Raw genomic sequence first — 22823 nt, 5'->3', positions numbered from 1 at the left:
ACAAGTGATGCAAGTATAAAAGAATGTAGGTTTGTTTTGTAACAGGTAAGTGACTGTGGTTTTTTAGGTCTGTGAGTAGTTTGTTCCAAAGATGTGATGCGGTACAGTGATACTATATCACTTTCTGGATTAGTTGCGCTGATGACATGAACTCTGTGATGTTTAATATTCATGTACTGCACTGTTCAGTTTATCAGTACATTGTGCAGTGTAATATATTCAAAGTACATTGATCATTTAGGCTTGTCAATATGGCTTTACGAATGGGGCTTCAATGTAAGCCATTGTAATAATTCAGGATGATGTATAAAGACATTTTTTTGAGGCGTGAGTTAGAAGTGCAAACTATATAATTGTCAAACGCACGTAGCGGACGGCTTCGAGGGTGAAAGTGGGCAAGTGTCTACGGCGGGCACTATGCAAACAAATCACCTTGCTGCGAATGTAATGTACGGCAGTCTTTTTGTCATGATGGTAAAGGTCTGAGGCATGCTCAAAAATGGTGTGCTGCCACACGAAGGTTTGAGCCGTCCTTGGTATTTAAGATGTATTTTCCACAATGGGACATGGTATTTGGGACAGGTGTGACCGATTTACTCACATGTTGTTGTTAATGTGATTAAACATTATATGGTGAATGGGTAAACTGTGCTAATATGGATAATATACTATGTTACATAAAAATAATATTATAACATAATAATATAATACTGTATAAATAATATATAATAAATAAGCCACTGCTTGTGTTCTGCACAAAATTTTGTATTTTTTTCCACAGGAAAGGGATGCTATGTGACTGTTTTAACTGTTTGTTTTTGTTTTCATATCTTCAAGTTTGTTTCATGTTAACTTTTTTATCACATTTTATTGCATATGCTTGATTTGCTCAAATATCTAGGGCTTTTGTTGCTGTGCTGCATTGTATGGAAACTTCTATCGAAAAGGAGGTACAAGGATTTTACAGTCCGTCAAGGTAATGCTAAGGATAGCACAGACAGAAGCTTATACTGTCACTAGACACCCATTAAATTACTTTAAAGTTGAAGGGGAATTTTAAGGGCTCGTTTTTCTCTGTTCCTTTATGACAACCAGCAGACAGTCAAGCCAAGGAAAGTATAGGGGACATTATTGGTAGTATTATGTTATAAATGCAAAGAAATTAAAATGCACGAAAATACAATGTGCTGCCAGCAGGGACTGCACACCTGCAACCTTCGAATAACGTGTCGTCCTGCCGTACACTTTGTCGGGTATATCTGTGCATTTAAATTTGGGAGTGTTAGCGCCGCTCGTAGCCATAACGGCGAGTGTGGAACTTTTTTTATTTTTGCCCGCTGGCATCACGCAGAACATAATATTTTTAACGCGATAACGTTAAAAGAGCTTGTTTCGCAAAAATTTCGGTGTCGGCATCGTTGGTTGTGAGCGAAAAATCGAGAAAGATGCAAATAAAATAAATAATAAAAAACTTCAGTTCGAGTGAGAATTAAACACAGACCATCTGCGTGGCAGGAAGTGTCTACCACAAAGCGACGCTATTTCTTGAAACTGCTTCGGTAAAAACACTATATGAATGTCATGTAGTGGAACAAGTCTCCTTAACACATGTAATATTGCATGGCAGAAGCATAGAATTGCATCAGGCGTCAAAACGTGAATTACGCAATGAGTGGGTGTTTTAAAGGCCCGCCCATTACAAAGCGCTCAGACATATTTAATCGTCATCAGCTGCAAAAGTATCAACAAAGTGAGCAGCTGCCTAGGTTCACGTGTTGCCTTACGGACACATAGTGGGCCCTTTGCTGATTCGCAAAAGGAAGAATAGTGGCATAGTGGGCACTTAACAGCTGTACTTGCAGTAGGCATTCTAGAATGGTTTGAAACGGCCAATGTAATGCGCACAGTCGTTCGTGTCCTTGTGGCACGGTTGAGGCATGCACGGAAAACCGAAGCCAGGCTAGCAATTGAGAAGGCTATGTGCATGGGGCCCGATTACGCTTTCGCATTCTACTCTTGAAGGCGAAGCTCAAGCGTCCTCCAATTTTTTATTTTTCTTTACAAACTTGCAGCAAACATATAATCCCTCGCATACTACCTGAAGGCATCAAGTCTGCCAGAACGAGTTCAAGCTTGTTATGAACGAATAAAAGAAGGGAAATTTTAATGCAAGGGCTCGTTTTTTTTTTTCATTAGACCCAACCTTAATGAGAACCAGTAGACAATCAAGCCACGGAAAGTATAGGGGACGTTATTTGTAGTAATTATGTTATCAATGTGAATAAATTAGATTAAGTTCAAGGTTATTTCCATTCTTACTTATTATTGTTCTCTTTACAAAGACATCACCACTAGTTCTACATATGACTTGGTCATATGTAGAACTAGTGTTCTACATCATATGTAGAACTTGGTCTATGTAGATGTTAACTCGTATTTGATTTGCCTTTAAGTCACTTTAAAGGGGTACTAACACCTTTTTATGAAGGCGAGTTTACTCTCCCATACAAATCTCCTGTATGCAGGGACGGCTCTGAGCAAGTGTGAAGCTCAGCAAATGCTTATAAAATATTTTAATTTAATATTAAAGTCAATTTTTTCATGGCGCACTTACTGACATCGACACTAGCTTGACGTCAGGCTACAGTACAAATTTTGGTGACTTCACGCAGCAGTCTGGCTAGTTGTGATGACATTAGGTACCAAAACTTCCAAGATGATCGCTTGTGCGTCATCAAAACTTCCAAAATGGCTGCTTGTGCGTCACCAACAGAGCCACGGTGTGGAGTGGCCGTGGAAATGTCACTATATATTGTGCGAGCGCGTGACGAGAAGCTCATACTGTGTTGTGACGTCAGGGTACAGTAGGAACCGAAACTAGCTTTTAAAAACGTACTGTAATTACTTTTTCAGGGCGCACACACACTTAGCGTTACCTTTTCTAGACTCTTGAGGGCTTGGCCTTTCATTTAGTGCAAAAAAGCAACAACTGAAAATTTTCGTGTCAGTACCCTTTAACACTGTTGAACATTAGATTCACTCAGGGACGTAGCCCAGAATTTTTTTGTGTGGGAAAGGGTCCGATTCCTCTTTATGTATGTTCATACATGTGTTTGTATCATTTATTATTACTTTTAATTCACATTTGCTTCACTCGTATGCATTTAGCACATTAAATTACCTGAAAGGACATATGATGCATCTTGAATTATCTTTAATTCACACATGTTTCATCTTTACTTCAGCTTCATTCACCTGGTATTCTGATTAATTGATCTTCGTTCCAATTTGAATCACATTATGCACCGACTGTCACTTTGAATCACCTGGCATGCTCTTACTGAATTGTTCCTGCAAGCTTACTTCCATATGGAAAATTCTTACATTCCGTCCTGCAACATGCATATGTAGTGAGAGCATCAGGCTTTGGAACAAGCCAGTGGCTCATTTCCTGCAATCGTAACATATTTACTTTCAAAATCCGCAACAACGCAGCCACGCCCTCTGCCCAATCCCCATTTGCAGCTGGGCATAGGATAGTGGCTTCTGATTGGCATGGTGTACACGTCTAGAGAGCTTGTGGACAAATGTTGCGAAATAAGCCCTATCAGCATCGGAAAGCTCTGGAAATTTGTACTCTGGTGGGGCTCTTCTGGTGACCTGGCTTCAGGGTGCTTGTATGTGCGTGTCCACAACAGCCAGCTCGAATTTGCAGGGCTTAAGACGGACTGTCTGCTCAAGCTTGGAAGGAAGAGCCACATTGTACACAATATGCTATGATACATTGCGCAAGTGGTTCACCGTTTTATTATTGCGATAGCAATTATATGGACAGTCTCGGCTGATTTTTGCCGTCGTCGACATGTCCCGGATATGTATATGTATGTATATATGTAAAAAAGACATAAAGAAAAATAAAGCAAAGAAAGAAATACCGAAGCACCCGACCGGGGATTCGAACCATAGACACCTCGCTTCCCAGCCCGCTGTATTATACAACTCAACCATGCCCCACGCATGCGCCAGCGGAACAACGGCGAGCTATTTATATATACCATTTACTGCTGGTGGTAAGCAAATCTCGGAGGAGCTTGAGCGTGTTTTCTATCACGCAACGCTCCTAATTTTCTTTCCGGTTGAAAATTGCCCTTGAGACGCGCACGACGAAGTGGCCCTTTTCTGTACCCACTCGTGATTTGGAAGAAAACAAAGAACACCGGGCACACCTTGCATACGCCCCCGTGTGGGAGGAAACGCAGGGGGTCACTCCACGTGCCGCAGTTTAAAAGAAATACCTAAGGACGCCTGATTCTTCATTGTCAACACTTGCAGACGCAACGCTCGTAATTTTATTTCAGTTCGAAAACTGCCCTTGAGACTCGCATGACAAAGTGGCCGGCCCTTCTTCTATACCCACTCGTGATTTAATTGGAAGAAGAAAAAAAAAAAAGAACACCGGGCACACCACTTTAGGCACACCTTGCATCAGACGCCCCCGTGTGGGAGGAAACACAGGGGGTCACTCCACGTGCCGCAGTTTAAAAGAAAAAGAAATATCTAAGGGCGTCTGATGCTTCATTGTCGACACTTGCAGCGTGTTTCTCAAGCACAAAGACGTAACTGTGACACTTGTTAGTTCACGCTTTTCCTGTGTATACCTGTGCGTTCTTTTCAGGCCTCCTACTTTGGGCTTCAGCGGCGCGTTGCAAGTATCGAGCTGCTTCTCGTTCTTCGTGTGACATTCCAATTTCTTGCTATCGCATTCATTGCTTCGCCCTTGCGGCGAAACTGTGACTTTTTTTACACGGTGGCGTTGTTTCGCAGAAATTCCCGTGTCAGCATCGTTGGTTGTGAGCAAAAAATCAACGTTGTCCGTGAGCGAAAATTTGAAATAGATGCAAATAAACAAATCATAAAAATCTTCGGTTCGCGTGGGAATCGAACCCAGGATTTCCACGTGACAAGCAGGTATGGCTGCGCCACTGTATCTGTGGGCACAAATTTTTTTCCAACACCGTGCGCATTATTTCTCGGTCAGCGAAAATTTCTTGTTTGAGCGTTCATGCATTGGCTGTCACTAGCTTGCACTAGATTATTCGCACTAGATTATTTAATCCAGCTGTGCACCAAGGCTATGTCTAGCCACCATACCAAGGCAGGCCTTGGGCCTACGTTAGCAGCCAGAGGTCGGTCGGTGTAAAGCCATTAACCAATCCCAACCTCGGCCCAACTCTGTCGGCCAAGCTCGGGGCATGGCTGGCCAGGTCAGCCCGAGGTCGCTTTTTCAGTTGGGCTGGTAAATAGAAGCTCAGTGGCGTAGCGAGGGGATGGAGAAAAAGCGCGGGAACGGGTGACGTATGATGACGTAGTACGCGATCCGCGGGGTCGAATCGCGATTTCGTCCGTCGTGGGAATACAGCCGCTGGCTGTATTCCCGTAGAAAAGGGAGGGAAGAAAAGGGAGGCAAAATTTATTGCTGATCAAGTCGTCACTACTCATGTCTATATATTACTTTCGCCGGGAACAGCTAACAGAACAAAGCCACTTGATCTCTAACCACCTGAAAAGGTTATATTTCCGAGATAAAGGGTTGACAAGCGCTGGCTTTTCTTTTGACGCTCGGGCCAGGTGGCGTGAGGCACCGGCCGATCGAAAGGGTACTTCATTCATCCATCCGCTCATCGTTTTGTTTTTCTCCGTGTTGTTGTCCATGTGCGGTGTGTGGGGATCGTTCAAAGAAAATTTGATTTAAATCTAGCGGCAACATGTGTTTGGCGTTCCGGAGATTTGCGTGCGTCGCTGGACGAACTCTGCAAGGGGCCCCTTTGAGGCGCGAGTTGTCAAACGCACGTAGCGGACGGCTTCGAGGGCGAAATTGGGCAATTCAGGCAAGTGTCGACGGCGGGCGCTATGCAAACAAATCTCCTTGCTGCGAAGGTATTGTACGTGCGCCAGTTTTTGTCATTGTCATGATGGTAAATGTCTGAGGCATGCTCAAAATTGGTGTGCTGCCACACGAAGGTTTGAGCCCCCCTTGAGATTTAAAGGCGTCTTTTCCACCATGGACACGGTATTTAGGACAAGTGTGACCGATCTGGTTGTCTTCTTAGCGCTTCACCGGCGGATATGATGGAGAAAATGCGAGTGACCAGGTGACATTGAGAGCTAAATGACGCTTACAAAGCATGCCGTCCACAATCTATGGTGGGTGGGTGGAGGATCATGGAAAAAGAAAGACATAGCTCTGGATAAGGGCAACACCTTCAATCGCTTGTAGCTCATTTGAACAAGCTGCTTTGGTTAAATTGTGGTGTGATCTACTCCAGTTGTAGTCTAACTGCTTACGTATTTAGTTTCAAAAGACCGTGCGAGGGACCCTTTAATGCATTTTTTTTTTCTTGTATCTAAACAAGGATGAAGGCACCTGGCCCATGTTGCTGTTACTGTTGGGCTTTTGTGCCAACAGAGAGGCACGTGCAGCCAACGTTAAGGTGCCTTGCGTGTTGGTGATGCGGTGTGTGTTTTTCTTCCAGCATCAAGAAAAACGAAATTGTGTCGCCCTGTGCCATCCAGGGAAGATGCACCTGGGCATGCTGTGTAATGTGCTGCAAATGGCTGCTTTAGCATGACAGCGCTCCTAAAGATTCGCTCTGGCAATAAGCCGTACCACTGTTCACCTGCCTCTCCACACCCAGCCAATAAGTCACTCACTCGTCGCGATTATCAGACGTTTGTCGGCCTTAATGGCAGCTCTGAAATGAAATCAACATGAAAGGTGCAAAATTTTTCTAAAATAACCTTCGCTGATGTGTCCCAATCTGATAACTGATAGATCAAGGACAGCAAGGGGGTGTACGGGCTAGTTAATACATTTGCAATTTAATTATACAGCTTGAAAGAAGGTAGACCTGTAGAAGAGCAACACTGACAAGAGTTCTGTTGTCCGCATCGTTCTGCTGGTCTCCGGTTTCTTGGGATGTTTTGAATTGCAAGTGTGTTGTACCAACTTCCCTAAGCTTGTGGCTGAACAACATGACTTTGAACACTAAGAAAAAAGGAGTGTCAACTGATGTCAACACTTGTCCATGCTGTGCCATTTGTGTCTCGGATTTCATTTTATTGCCATCTTTTTTTTCTTGTACTGCCATGCAGTGAAGCCACCTTCAGGTTATCTTCGTTTCCTTTTTTGCAACTAGTGAAATAAAGGAACCCCACTGAATTCAAAGAATGGTATCATTCATAAAAGAAAGGTCTACAAATTGAGCCAAAAAAAGTTTTCCGGTAAATTTGGTACAATTTTCTTCTTTTTTTACGGGAGCGAAAGGGTTAACCCTTTCAAGTATCAAAAGGAAAGTCACAAACAGGGCACCGAGAAGTTTATAAAATATCCTGTCCGCACATCACTTTGTGCTCACGTTTATTGTCCCTTTATTTTTGGCAGTGGGTGGAAAAGCACAACAGTGGGCCGCGTTTTCTCGGATGCCGGCCATGGTGCAACTCCTTGTGTGAATGCTCAGATTGCAAGTGCCTGCCTGTCCGGTTTGAACGTGTATATTATGGTGCATTATATGCACACATTTGTTGTATTGACTGCTGTTTGTGGCTTTGTGATAATCACACCTACATAAATGCTTGAATGTGCTGTGGTTTGCATAATACTGTACCCTGGTAAACAAGGAATAATGCAAGCCTTGTCTTTCTGACCAGTGCCAATCAGTGAGCATTGTCTGGCAGTAACATGAAAACTTGCTGTTGGCTCTATCTGGACTCTCCCACCATAACAATGTGGCAAGCTCACTTCACTCTTCCGCATTTCAAGGAATGAAAGAAGTCGGGGAAGTTGTGATTGACACAGTGAACGGAGACAGCAAGCAACCATGGATGTGAAATCTTTTGTCACTCCGCAAAGTTTGCAGTTTGTTCTTGTTTAAATGTAATTTTTGCTGAAAATCAGGTGACACATTTATTATGAAGTGTCTCATTGATTCGCTACTAAAAAAAAACCTTCAACGCTTCTCACCCATCGTTGAAAGATGTGGTGTTCGGAAAAGGGCCATTGGGATGAACCCAGTGGACAGATATTATTCTATTATTCCCCCTTCCCCCACCCCAAGTGTAGGGTAGCCAACCAAGCCACAGCTTGGTTAAACTCCCTGCCTTTCCTCTTCGTATCTCTCTCTCTCTCAGTTTAAAAAAAAAAAGTACGCCAGCCCAGTAAAGTAGGCTTGGCATAAGTGAACAGTTGTTTCTAATGAATGTTTGAGATCGTGTAGAAGCGTACACATTAGCGCCAGTCGGTATGGTTTCATTTGGTGGTGCAATACTTAGAGAGACGAAAAAAGAACTGACGAGGCCAAGCATGTACTCGCAGCTGAAAGTGAGTCTATTGAAAAGAAATATGTACTATAAGCAGAAAAAGTGAAGCGCCAACTGTGCATCAACCATAATTGAGAAGAGGTAATCTAACAGACCGTGATTGCACTAATCATGGACTCTGTGTGAACCAAAGAAGATTGAACCACAGTTTCAAAGGGCAGGAAAAAGCGTGTAACTGATAAATAACTCAAGACACTAAAAAAGATGTCTCTTTGTGTGAAAGAGCGATAGATGGGACACTGATGCACATAATGCCAGCTTGATGAATGTGAAACGCTTCCATAATTTTGTGGGCCTGCTTATTCTGATCTTGAAGCAACACTGTGGTGTTACAGAACAAAGGTACACATTTGCACGAGCTGCAGTCTATTGCCAAATGGGAACCGTGCTTAGTACTTGTTATTCTTGTGCTCTCGGAGGTGCACATTTAAGAAATGGCCCATGAGGCCTATATCAGTGATGCATCTGTCATTCTTTCTCTCGGAAAGATATGTTTCTTAGCATCATGTGTTATTTATCTGTCATGTCGTTTCTTTCTGCCCTTTGAAACTGTGGTTCTGTGTTCTTTGCTTTGCACAGAGTTCATGGTTAGTGTTGTCATGGTCTGCTAGATTGCCTCTTGTCAATTCTGGTGATGTGCAGTGTACGTATGTGTCTTTTTTTTTCCCAATAAAACTTCAGTTGCACTTGTCCTTGTCTGTTGTTTCTTGGTCGTTTTTTTTTTAGTATCACGCTACCAGTTCATCAAATGAGATGATTTGTTGGTAAGTGTAGTTGTGCATCCCTAGGAGGTATACCAGTCATGCGCGAATTGCAAAAAGTAAGTTACATTCGCTTCCTTCAAGATATAGCCGACTGTAGGTAAAGCCCTCTCCGCTCCTACTGTGGTCCCTAGAACCACTACTAACTGCACCAGCAGTGAACAGTACTTTCGAATGGGGCCCGTCCCTGTGCCTTTGTAGAGTGTATCTAAAGGGGACGTGGAGAAATGGAAGTGGCAGGACAGGACCTCTAGGTGGCATAGGGATAGCATGCACTGCCTGCCTGTGTTTCTGCTCTTTTCACTGCCAGCGTGCGTGATGTCACGACCATCAACGCACAGCTTCACTCGTGCTGATGTGCAGCTGCCGTGCGCTCCTGATTCTCCAAGAATCCAGTGATCTGATCAAAAATATGTGAAATAAACACTGTTTATTGAAACAGTGGAGTCTTCCGAGTGAAATTTCACAGCTCTTGTAATTTTTTTTCATATTTTTGTTCAGTATCCCTTTATTATCCCATAAAATAGGATGAGATAGCCTGTGTCTTAAAGTGCATCTTCTGCAGCACTTCACGTACCATTCATCTGCACTGAGTCTTGTTTTTCAAAATTTTTATCGATCACCTTCATACCGTCAATATGAAAACACCAGCACAGGTACTGAAAACTCGGTGCATGTGCCTGCAGCAAAAAAGGATGGTGTTGTTCAAAAGCTTTGCTCACCAATCTGTGTTTACTGAATGGCTCAATCCTCTCATCTCTATTCTCTTCGAAATGCTGGACTTTATTATTGTTTGGGCTCAAGGAAGCTACTTTTGATAAGTGCAGCAAAAATGGGAAACGTCAGTACATACTCAATTTCCTGGCACCAACATCCAAAAGTGGCCATGCTTGTCAAGTCATGCCTGTGCCTGTTAATGTAGTTGGCCAGAATGGTTCATTATGATTAGGGAAGAAGTATTGAGCACCTTGATTTGCTTATCTGAACATAAGAATTTTATACATTGCTTCATGTATGAGCGCAAATGTTCTGCACTGTGGTTCCTGCCTATTACAAGTGCTGAAATTGGCATTGCGCATGCCCACTTAAGTTGGTCTCTATAATAGTGCTGGTTACATCTAGTTAAAGAATGACAAGGAATGATTAGAAATTTCTAAGAATGTGAAGGCGAGAGCCAAGTTGGACCCTTAGTGATGTGGAATGAAGCTCCAATCCCACACGGTGACATTTAGGCAGCATGCGATGGAGTTTTCAATATGCTGCGGCAGTGGAAAAACTCGCAGCATGGCATGCAAAGGCAGCCAAATGGGCTCCTGCCCCAACTAGAAGTGAACACTCCTCGCACACCTTTACAATCCAAATTTTGCATGCCTGCCAGGGCCATCAGCATCTCGCCCTTCTTCACGTGTCCACTGCACTGCTGCTTGCGCAAACAGCGCAAAGACTTATGGTGAATTCCATTGGCGGATTCAGAGTGACGAACTCTGCGCTGGAGCACTCCACTCCGGCGGAGAGCAACCGAAGGAAATCTGCCAGTGGAACACAAGCGCCCTTGCCAGAGTAAATGGTAGGGGGCGCTAGCACACATCTGCTTCACAAGTGCCCAGCATTCCTCGTGTTTCACGCTGTTTTCGCCTTCACGGGCGTGAGTGGAGAGAACAGGTGCGGTTGGACAGCGCATTGTACCACGCACGCAGTACGCCGCGCTCTGCGCACGCGCGGGGAGCTTTCGACTTCCCGTCGAATCCGCCACTTTTCGCGGAGTAGAGAGAGTTGCTCCGTGGAGTGAGTCTGGTGGTGGAGCTGCTCCGGATCTGCCCATGAAATACATAGGGAGCACCCTCAATCTGCCAATGGAACAGACTTGCTCCGAATGGAGCAGGAAAACTGCTACCGGAAGTGCTCCAAGTCTGCCAATGGAATTCACCATTAGTGGACGGAGCACACATGCAGCTGGCACTCTCACTTCCTTTTTTTTTTGGACCAAATTCTTTGTCCTTACAAGACGTTGAAACATAAGACATTTGAGGCTTTCACCTTAAAATAATTGCGCCAATATAAAACTACAAAAAATGTAATTGATTGCAATGAGTTTTGTTATGTGCAACTCTGATTTGGGGTAAATGTTTGTGGGTGTACTGTATTTGTGCTAGCTTTAACAGTGCTCTTTCTGCTGTTGCAGATGTGCCCACTGCTTCTGAAGAACATCCAGAAACTGCATGCTTTGGATATTGTCAAGAAATGAAACGCACCAGCCTTTTAATAGAAATAATTTGCTTAGTTGCCCTGTTACATTGTGTTTAATTTGTTATGAAGTGTGATGGCATTGTGACTATCTTTACTGTTTCTTACTGCTTATGCTGAAACAAGTCAATTTGGAAATTGGTTTGTGAACGTGTTGGTCTATATAAATTCTGAAAAAAAGAATGAACTTCATTACAGTGTTTAAATTTTAATCATCATCATAAAGGAATTGTGTCTGTGTTTACAAAGGATTGTTTCAAGCTGGGTAAGTGGTGATGCATACTCCAGGGGTGCAACGGCTGCGCCAATTGTGCCAATTTGATACAATTCTTTATTTTTGCATCAAGCTGAGCCAAAACCGTGCACTTTGTTGAAATTGTACCACGCTGCGCCAAAATGTCTGACCACCATCAAAATTTTCTCAGTTGTGCTAATTTTAGCAAGAAATAGAGATTGCATTGGCACTTTGCGCATCATCATCAGACCATAACCCTAAACCCACTGCGAAAGAAAACAAAAAAAAGGACAGTGGTTCTAAAATTTTCTGGCCTTGTATCGCGTGCGGTGTGCTTTTTAAGCCACTTTCGTCGCAGTACACTGATGCCTTACAGAAAAGTGTACCAAGATTTAGAAGGGGCTATTAGTACTAGCTGTCACAGGACACGGCACATTTTGTTCCTTAATTGCTCGTGCGTGCACACGCCTTATATTTACGAGTAATAGTATGATCGCTGATGGCTCAAAAATTACTGTAAATCATTCAGAGACGTTTCTCTGGCCCTGGGAAACGATAAACATAAACGTACGCCAGATTTATTTTTTGCCACCCCCACCCGCTCCTCCTTTACATATCTCCAGGTTGGCAGGTCCACATTAGCATTTGCAGTGCCTGACAAATGATTGGACGCAAGTGCTGCAAATGGTAATGTGGATTTCATCATTGTTTGCACTGTTGAAAACATTGCTTTTATTGAAATAGCAGTACTCATGTGCACTGTGCGCAAGTTAGCTGATGTTGCATCGTTTGTACACACTTTTGTTTTCTTTGCTAAAAGCCATCTTTGTTACACTGCTCCAAATTTGAGCTTTTGTGCTAAAAAATGGAGTTTTCTTTTTCTGTAACCTGCTCCAAAGTTGCATTTTTGAGCTTGAAAAGCAGTATTTTGCTGCTCTAAAAATTGCTCCAAATCCTGTTCCAGCTGTTGCACCCGTGATACTCCTGTCCTTGCAAGTCTTGTCACCAGTGCACATATTCGGGAAAGCTTAGCTGAGAGAAAAAGTGGCACGTTATCTTTTGCACTGCACCATGCTGACAGTGACATTGAAACTAGTTTACCGTGGAAATTTTCCGTTACTTCATTATGCATCTAGCCCTGTCATCCTTTGTGTTCTTGTGTTGTGCTTTCAAATAACAGTCAAAACTAACATCGACCAACCAGCTCTATTTATTTTCTTTCTGCCGTAGTACCTTACTGAGAAACTGAAGTGTGCACCTAAATGTGGCTGTATTCCCTTCACATAACTATTTTCACTTGCACCAATTACTTTCGCTATAACTTTTGTATTATGTCATGTTTATTTCGTTCATGGTGTATGCTTATGATGTGCATACTTTGACCTCGAAAATGCTCTGGTGCTTTGATATGTTGATGTGTGCATTGCACAGTGTTCGACATTGAAATAGCTTTGAACAGTTAGGCGTGCCAGTATGGCTTTCTAAATTCATTCTGGATAATGAGTTATGCCTAGCCATAAAGTGAAATATCTGTTCTTTTCTGTGGTCATGTAAGCGACTGAAATAATATCTGGTGAATAAGTTACTTTCAGAATTTTATTATATTGTTACGCTTTGATTGAAGCTGTATAGAAGCACTAATGCGAAATGAATAAGCTGTGCTAACACATATGGATAAACAATTTTTGTGTTATGCTTAATAACGTGCCTGTATTTTTTCACCACCACTAGAAGCTGTCACAATATCCTAACCCCTGCATATATTCCTTTTTCTTTAATTTGTGATATTTTTCAATTGTTTGATATGAACTTCTTTCGCTGACATTTTATTTCATATACATCATGTGTTCAAATGTCAAGTGATGCTTTTGCTGTGCTACATTTTATAGATACTTCTACTTGAAAAAAACAAAAACAATTAGTTTGTTTAAAGTAGTTGCACATATACAGATAAATTTGGCTGATTGAAGTATGTCACCACCTTTAAATACACATTTGTCAAAAAGGATTGTTTTCTGTTTTTCTACATTTTTAAAAACCTTGTTTATTCAAGACTATTTATCGAAAATACCTGCCGCGGTGGCGTAGTGGTCATGGTGCTTGACTGCCAACTCGAAGGTCGCAGGATCAAATACCGGTTGCTGTGGCTGCATTTTGATGAAGGTTAAATAATGAAGGTGCAGCTTAAATAATTCTATTCATCTTAAAAGTTCTGAATAAGTCAGCTTTCCAACACAGTATTAGCATGCAACTAAGACTAAGATTTTTTTGACAGAGGTGGTAACATACCTTAAATATGCCATTGGAAATGCATCCAAATTGAACATTTAGATATTGCCAGCAAGTGCTCCCACATATTGGTATTTGGGTTCGGAACTTGTATGACAGTACACTCTTGCCACTGAAGTCACATGTGGTTGACATGGTCCGAGACCATTGCATACTTCAAATACATGTAGAGTATCGTAATAACTTTTTCTAGCGCAGACTGATATGGACAAAGAGAGGGAACGACATCAGCGCTAGAAAAAGTTATTACGATGTATATGTACCAACTAGCTCGCCTTTCAGTATTACATGTAGAGTAACCCAACTTGATTGCCTGGTGCTGTCATCTAGTTCAATTTAATGTGCGAGACACACAGCTGGCATCGCCTTCCTCTCCTCTCTCTGGCTTTGCAGGTTCCTCGTCTTTGGCATTCCCGGAGCAGTACGATTCACTCGTATCCGTGGAAGGCAGACTGCATTCCTGCCGGCAGTGCACCTATGTTACCACAGAAAAAAGGCGCATGAAAAATCACCTTCTCCAACATACGGGCGAGCGCCCCTTCCAGTGCCATCTGTGTCCAGCTGACTTCACTAACAGAAACCATCTCATGCGGCATGCGCGCACCCACACAGGACGGCGTCCTTATCCCTGTGTTGACTGCAATTCATCCTTCTTAAGCAAATCTGACCTGATTCGCCATACGCGCTCCCACACAGGAGAACGACCTTTTTCCTGTGAGCAATGTGACGCGTCCTTTGTGCTGAAATGCACCCTCAAGAAGCACATGCTTATGCATACAGGAGAGCGTCCTTTTTCGTGTGTCTACTGTACTGCGTCCTTTAAGCTGGAGCAGCACCTTGCTCGCCACGTGCACTATCACCACACCAACAAGAAGCCCTAAAGGTCAGCAGGGGCGGCACCAGGATTCTTTTACTGGGGGGGGGGGGGGCATCCACGACAAGCGAGTTTCTTAAGGGTTGCAGTGGGAACATAGGCGTTGTGTTCTGACTATGTTCCCTCTAGGGGGGGCAAGGGGGGGTAGCCCCCCCTTGGGACCCCTGCTGGCGCCGCCACTTAAGATCAGATGCATAGACTTCTTTTGGCAGGGTTAATTGAGTCAATAAAACTTTAAGGTGAAGATAGCTTCTAATGTGCATAAAACTGTCTTCAGATGCTTCAGGAATTTAGTTTTTTGATATTGCTTATAGAAGAATGTGTCAGTGTTAAAAAAAATTTCTTATGTTGCTTTGGGGGACTTTGTAGTTGTGGTTTGAAAGCAAAGGTGCGACTTGCCTTGAGTGTGGGTTGTATGAAAAAGACTGGAACATTATTGAAATCACTCGTACAAGGAAAAAAGCTCCAGGTGTACTGTTAAGCCCAGGCCGCAGTAGTGTTTGTGTAAATTTTTTTTTGGCGCTAGATTGGTAGCACAGGGGAACGTACCTTCACTCTTGATATTTGGTTTACAATAAGCCTCTTTGAAACGATCCTTAGTAAAATCAAATTCTTGATATTGCACGTAGTTGTGACAGTGAAGAAAGCAATCGCAGCCGGTAAAGGTGAAACTCTATTGGGCGAACTTGTGCACCTAAAAAGAATGACGCTGAAAAAGCAACGGTATCGGCGCGCACAATCGTCGGTTGTCAGATAATCGTATTGGTGGCGAAATGCATCAGCTTTTATACACGGACATGCTTCATAGTACCTTCTCAAGTTATCGTTTGTGCTCGCATACAATCTGAAACGTACTCAAACATTCGCGAAGCAGCATGCAAGTTGAAGCATGGCCTGCGCTGAGCAATAATCAGCACGTTGCAAGAAAGTAAGAGTTGGTTCCCATAAAATAAAAGAAATCAAGTATACGTGTCAATGCCCCCCTCTGAAAAAGGGGCACAAAACCAAAAATAAACGGAAAACAAATTCATGAAGCAAGTTGATAAAATGTCACAGTTTGTTAGTACGTGTACTAGTTAAAGGCGCATCACATGGATGACTTTGGGTTGTGTGCGGGGCCGCTGTGATGACATTACACCATCGGGTGCGACCTTATAGTGCAGTGCACTACAACGTCGGATGATCTTGTAGGGTTCAAAGTATTGCCGCAGGAGTTTTTCACTCGGTTTCGCTTCGTCAAATTGTTGTCCAGACACAGTTGTCGGATTGTTATTCCATGTTCTGTCATCGAAGATCATATTGACGGCTGTCAACCCTTTGCTGTTCTGTCATGGCTAGTTCAAGTACTTGTGATTAATTGTACTGAGGTTCTACTACGTTATTGAACTTGAGTTCCAGAATGTGTAATTGGTGAAGCAAATCGTGTCCTACATTTGCCTTAATTTCTCTATTGCTAGAGCACTGCCTTTCACTCTGACATAAATTGTTATTTGCCTTTAGTGTGCATTTAAAAATGAAATAGGTGCAAAGAACTCTTTCGCTAGTTGGCAATTAGAAGCACTGCACTGGCTGCCCCTGCATTTTATGTTGTACAGTGAAAGAAAAGGTGGATATTGAGGTTTTTGTTGCGCACAGCTCAAGGGAAACAGATAAGCAACAGGCATGGTGTGTAGATTTTGTGTGTGAAGACGACAAGTGCCTGACTGTCATAAGCTTTATAAAAGATGTGTATTGTGTTAAAAAAAAAATACTCTATACAACTCAAATTTGTTATGGTTTTCATCATTCTCAAACCATAATTACCGTATATACTCAAGTAATGGCCGCAGGTTTATTTTCGAGATTTGGGTTGAAAATCACAGGTGTGGCCATTACACGGAGAAAAAGACTTTTCTTTTTTTCTTACATGTTTTCAGCGCTACTTGGCGTTATTGAACTGCAGTATGCACTTGTACTGGCAGAAGCGATAAGAACCTTTGTCGCTTTCACGTGGTTGCTAGGATGTTATTCCTCCTCCTCTTTACTCGTTGCGTCCCCCTCTGTCCCAGATCAGGTCGTCCTACGTTCCATCGATGTTTGAGATTGATGTTAAGTTGAACTGTTTCTCCACTGTCTTGAAGGAAACCCCACGCCACACTTCAAAAATCCAGTGGCACACATCCTCGGCGGATGCCCTCTTCACCCGTCCAGTCAGTGTTGTTTGGTAGACGGCAGTGCCTCGGAGGCAGCTGTTATATTTGGAGGCTGCACTTTTCCTACCTGAAGGTGCGGAAAACTCGGCACAGCTGGCTTGTTCAATTCCCCGCAAAAAAACTTGGGAATTCTCGCACCGCACAGTATATAGTACTGCTAAGCTTCTAAAAAATTAAGGTTGCAGCTAATACACGGGTAATTTGTAAATATATATTTTGGGGGGATTCTTTAACAAAGTTCTGGGTGCTGCTATTACATCGGTTCGGCCATTAGAAGCGTATATATGGCACTGCTCTTTGAAACGAATAATCCAACAGGCTAATCGACAAGCGAAGTGTTGAGGTCGTATGAAAAGTTTTGATAAGCTGTTTCTTGTGTTGAGGTTTCCAACTAAGGTTGCCATTGGGTAAACTTGATGATAAGGACTCAAAACTCAATCCAGAAGTAGTAGCAGCCATGGTATTCAGTTTTAGCCCCGAATTTAATGCAAACTAAAACAAAAGTGATGTTATGAATAGGCAACTGTGACGCAAGGCTGGTTGGTGCATTGTTTCACAGAAAGGCGATGCACAAGGAAGAGAGACAGCACATGCGTGTGTGTTGCCCTTGTGTGTTATCTTAAATGGTGAAGCTTCATATTGCAGTGTTTAACTCTTTCAGACGCCACCTAGGAAGAATGTCTGTAAATGCTTGACTTCAATACACTCTACATTCTATTGCAGCAAAAGTAATGCCATAATACATTCATTCATATATGTTATAGTAATTAATCCTAAATTGTAATTAAGGATCTATTCGTTACAAAGTACGTTATGCTGTGTTTTTGCATAAATAGAATTCGCATCTGAGGCTAGAAATGTAGTGCAAATTCATTTTTGGTTATTTCCATTCTGAGCAAAAAAAAAAATGGTGCTTTTGAAACGGCTTGTGGGAAGCGGCACGTCGAACAACTCGTTCAACACGGTAGTGCTCTCAGAAAAAGTGATAATATGCAACAGTGCACTGCGAAATTAAATTAATCGAAGGCAATTTTATGATGCAGAAGGTTGAATTCGTTCAAAGCTCTGTGTATGTTGCTCGTTCTTAGCCACTAGTCAATACAAGTGTACGCAGTTGTGCACGTAGCATCTCAAAGGGTTAAATTTCAATCATAAAGGAATTGTGTCTATGTTTACAAATGATTGTTTCAAGCTGGGTGAGTGGTGATGCATACTCCTGTCCTTGCAAGTCTTGTCAGCAGTGCACATACATGTTCATGAATGCTTAGCTGAGAGACGAGGCATGTTATGCACTGTAGTATGCTAAAAATGACACTGAAATAAGTTTACCAATGGAAACCTCGTGTTACTTCATTATGCATTAAGCCCTGTCATCCTTTATTTGTGTAAGTGTTCTTGTGTTGTGCTTTCAAATAACAATACAGTAGACTCTCAGTAAATGGAAATCTCGTAGTAAACGGAACTGCTGCTTAAATGGAACAACTACCTCTAATATGATTGGTTTTGCACTTGACTGCTGCACTGACGTTCATCTCTCAGTAAACGGAACTCCTGTTAAGTGGAACACATTTTCTTGGTCCCTTGAGGTTAATGAGTCTACTGTACATAAAAACTAACCTTGACCATCCGACCCCATTTATTTTCTTTCTGCTGTTGCAATAACTGAGGAACTGAATATGCACCTAAATGGGGCTGTATTCTCTTTCAGCATCAAACATGGCAGTATTTTCACTTGCACCAATTACTTTTGTTATATCTTATGTATTATGTCATGTATGTTTTGTTCATGGTCTTACGCTTATTGTGCATTTGGCGGGCTTTATGATGGGCATACTTTGATGTCCAAAATGCTTGTAGTTGTCATGTTGATGTGTGCGTTGCTCAGTGTTCGACATTGAAATTTGCTTTGAACATTTAGGCATGTCAATATGGCTTTCCTAATTCATTCTGGATAATGAGTTATGTAGAGCCATGAAGTGAAATATCTACTCTTTCTTGTGGTCATGTACTAAGTGACTGAAACAATATTTGGTGAACAAGTTACTTTCAAAATTCCATTATATTATTACACTTTCATTGAAGCAGTATACAGACACAGATGGTAAATGTGCAAATTGTACTAACATGTTTGGATAAACAGTTTTTGTGTTATCCTCCATAACGTGCCCGTATTTTTTTCATCACTAGAAACTGTGATGATATTCTAACCTCTGTATATATTCGTTCTTTTTGTGATGTGTTCAGTTGTTTCATGTCAACTTCACTCACATTTTATTCCATATGCTTCGTGTGTTCAAATGTCAAGCGATGCTTATTTGCTGTGCTACACTTTACAGAAAGTCCTACTTGGAAAAAACTTTTAGTTTAATGGTGTACCACTGAATGTAGTTGCACGTACACAAATAAATTTAGTGGTTTGAAGTATGTCACCACCTTCAAAAACACATTAGTCAAAAAGGATTGTTTTGTGCTTTTCTACATTTTTTAAAGCTTGTTTATTCAAGAATGTTTAGCAAAAAGACCCACTACGTTGCTTGAGTGGTTATGGTGCTTAACTGCATGCCTGTAGGTCGCGGGATCGAATACCAGCCGCGGCGGCCACATTTCGATGAAAGTGAAATGCTGGAAGTCTTGTGCTTTGATTTTGTTGCATGTTAACTTTTTCATTAATGTGGGAAAATTGGCCACGTTTTGTATGTCTTAGTAATTATTTTTGTTATAAATCATATAATAGATACAGTGTGATATTATATATCAATATAAAGCTAAGTGATTGTACATTTTAACATTACTTCAAAAAATATATACTAGGGTATAATGTGCAAGAATATTTAGGAAAAACAAGATTTATTGATATTGTGTAGAACATTTTTAACGTTAAAGAGACAGGGCGTGCAAACACGGACACAAGAGAGAAGTCAAGACACCACAAACACCGACTAACAACTGAAAAGGTGCACAACGGCAGAAAAGAAAGAAGGCACGAAAACTTATCTGCGCATGCCCAAGCAATAGGCGAACCTATCAATCGGGCACGCATGGTGGTCTACGTGAGAGATAACTGTTGAGGCGTTTAATTTCTTCTTTATGCAGGTTAATCTATGGTTGGCTCACGCATGCACTACCACTATTATCGATATGCCAGGCCTCAACCATTGAACGCGTTCCTTCATTCCTGTCTTGGTACCAAATCGCGCATTGTTTCGTGAAACATACAACAAATTTACTGATTGCCGTGTGTGTATGGTGCATAAGATTCTGTTTAGCTGCGGCCACTTCTACGTAGGGCAGACGGGTCGCTGTGTTAACCAGAGATTAATGGAACATAAGACATTGCTAACCGGAGACTCACCATCTAATCTATTTTTAGTTTTCGAGAGTGTAAGTGCACTCCAAAATTCGATGAATATGCGATTTTGTGCTGGCACAGGATTGAAGAAACGCGTTTAATAGTTGAGGCCTGGTATATCGATCGTAGTCGTAGCGCATGCGTGAATCAAACATAGATTAACCTGCATAAAGAAGAAATCAAGTGTCTGAATAGTTCTCTCTCACGTAGACCACCACGCGTGTCGGATATATAGGTTCGCCTATTGCGTGGGCATGCGCAGATAAGTTTTCGTGCCTTCTTTCTTTTCCGCCGTTGTGCGCCTCTTCAGTTGTTAGTCGGCGTTTGCGGTGTTTTTACGTCTCTCTTGTGTCTGTGTTTGCATGCCCTGTCTCTTTAACATGAATACTTACCGACTAGCTCAGCTCTCTGTTATTCTAAACATTTTTAATGTTGTGAAAGAGAAGAAAAAAAAAAAAAAATGATCTGAAATACATAAAATGTTTGCTCAGCAATTTTCTGCATTAGAGGAAAGTTTGATCTAGCTCGAAAAGCGTATGAGTCACCAAATTTTTTTGTCTGCCCAGTGAAAACTGCATTATTCCATCAGGTTACACGGTTACATTTTTTCTCTCTACAAGTTTTCCAAACATGGAAATACAATAGATATAATAAGAGGAATAAATTTTCTATTGAGCTATAAGTATTTTTGAAAAATATGCTAAATAGCAGCATAGAAAAAAAAATCAGATACCAAAAGGTAGCGCTGAACACACACTGCACCAAAACATCCTAAAGCATGGCTTCACCGCACACAATAAAAGTATATTTCAACTTGTAAGCTACAAAAAAAGTCTTCACATTTCAATGTCTGACACTATTGAAATAGGTGGAACCATGTCTGAAAGCTATGAGACGTAAAAAAAATTTTTTTCCAAGGTTAGTGTGTCACTGGCCAAAACAGCTGTTAGAAGTGGCATTTGTCTGGTTGTCAAGCTTTTGTCCTCGTGGCACTTTTTGTATCTTCTCCGCTTCGTTAATCTGTAGGACTTGTTCTGAATGTACCTGTTTTGGGGAAGTGTAGGAGGGCATGCTTGATGTTTGAAAGCAAGCAGGGTTTGAACCTTCCTACCACAGGATGAAAGTTTGCATCTTAAGCCACTTCGGAAAGGCTGGATGTCAGTCAACTTGGGACATTACATGGGCAAGGAAAAGCTGGACTTGCTCTATATGCAAAAACATGCAGTTTGTATGGAGGGCCCAAGCTGGGAACACAATGAATTTGTGACTAAAACAATGTCTGTTATATAACCTACCTTTAGAATTCTGTTGTATTATTACAAGTACCACAACCTTTCTTGATTGCCTGGTGCTGCAGTCTAATTCCATGTAGTGTGTGACACACAGCTTGTATAGTCTTCCTCTCCTATCTGTGGCTTTGCAGGTTCCTTGTATTGGGCATCCCCAGAGAAGTACGATTCACTCGTATCCATTGAAGGCGGACTGCACTCGTGCCGACAGTGCACCTATGTGGCCATGCACAAGTCAGACATGAAAAGGCACCTTTGCAAACATACGGGCGAGCGCCCCTTCCACTGCCACCTGTGTCCAGCTGACTTCACCAAGACCAGCAATCTCATTCGGCACGTGCGCAACCACAGAGGAGAGCATCCTGATTCCTGTGTCCACTGCAATGCATCCTTTTCAAACAGATCCGACCTGAATCGCCACATGCGCACCCACTCAGGAGAACGTCCCTTTTCCTGTGTGCAATGTGGCGCGTCCTTTGTGGTGAAAAGCCACCTCGTTAACCACTTGCGTTTCCACACAGGAGAGCGTCCCTTTGCGTGTGTCCACTGTACTGCATCCTTTAAGCTGGAGCAGCACCTTGTTCGGCACATGCACTATCACCATGCCAACAACAAGCCTTAAATGTCAGAGACATACAGACTCTATTGATGGAGGGAGGTGCTGCACTAATTGATTGATTAAAATTGTAAGGTGAAGGTAACTTCTCAAGTTCATCAGGCGGTTTTTAGATGCTTCAGAAATTTAGTTTTTAGCATTATATTGCATAGCGACAAATATGTCATTGTTAGTAAAAATGTCTTATGTGCTTTTGGGGGATCTTATCGCTATGATTTGATCGCAAAGGTGTCACTTGCCTTGAGGGTGGATTGGCTGAAGATGTGTTCAAGACTGCAACTCTATTGAACTTACCCATACAAGAAAAATAGAGACAGATATGCTATTGAGTCCAGACCACAGTAGTGTTTGTGAAATTTCTCTTGCCCATTAGATTGTCAACGCAGGTTTCACAGGTGTCTCATTTGATATGTTGGTGTACAATAAACCTTTGAAACAATCCTTAGTAGAATCAAATTCTTAATATAATGAAGCAGTACTATTTCCTTCTTTTTTTTGTGACTTCATGTCCATAAAAACCATGTATTTTTAACTTCATTATAAAGACGCATTTTTATTGGCCGCTTTAACGTAACAAGGTTTCATTGCTTCTGTTAGA

The 22823-nt window shown here is 42.0% G+C and overlaps 1 protein-coding gene across 1 annotated transcript in view; it reads left to right on the top strand.

Moving 5' to 3' along the window:
* Positions 1 to 22823, top strand: part of LOC119406823 (zinc finger protein 271-like) — a 33887-nt gene that overhangs the window by 6000 nt on the left and 5064 nt on the right. The window contains exon 2 of the mRNA XM_049420223.1: positions 14205 to 14779. Coding sequence (XP_049276180.1) covers positions 14205 to 14779 — 575 coding nt within the window. The remainder of the gene's footprint in view (positions 1 to 14204; positions 14780 to 22823) is intronic.

Source organism: Rhipicephalus sanguineus, chromosome 10, assembly GCF_013339695.2.
Source record: "Rhipicephalus sanguineus isolate Rsan-2018 chromosome 10, BIME_Rsan_1.4, whole genome shotgun sequence".
NCBI classification, from domain to species: domain Eukaryota; kingdom Metazoa; phylum Arthropoda; class Arachnida; order Ixodida; family Ixodidae; genus Rhipicephalus; species Rhipicephalus sanguineus.
This window is presented reverse-complemented; position numbering and strand designations above follow the sequence as displayed.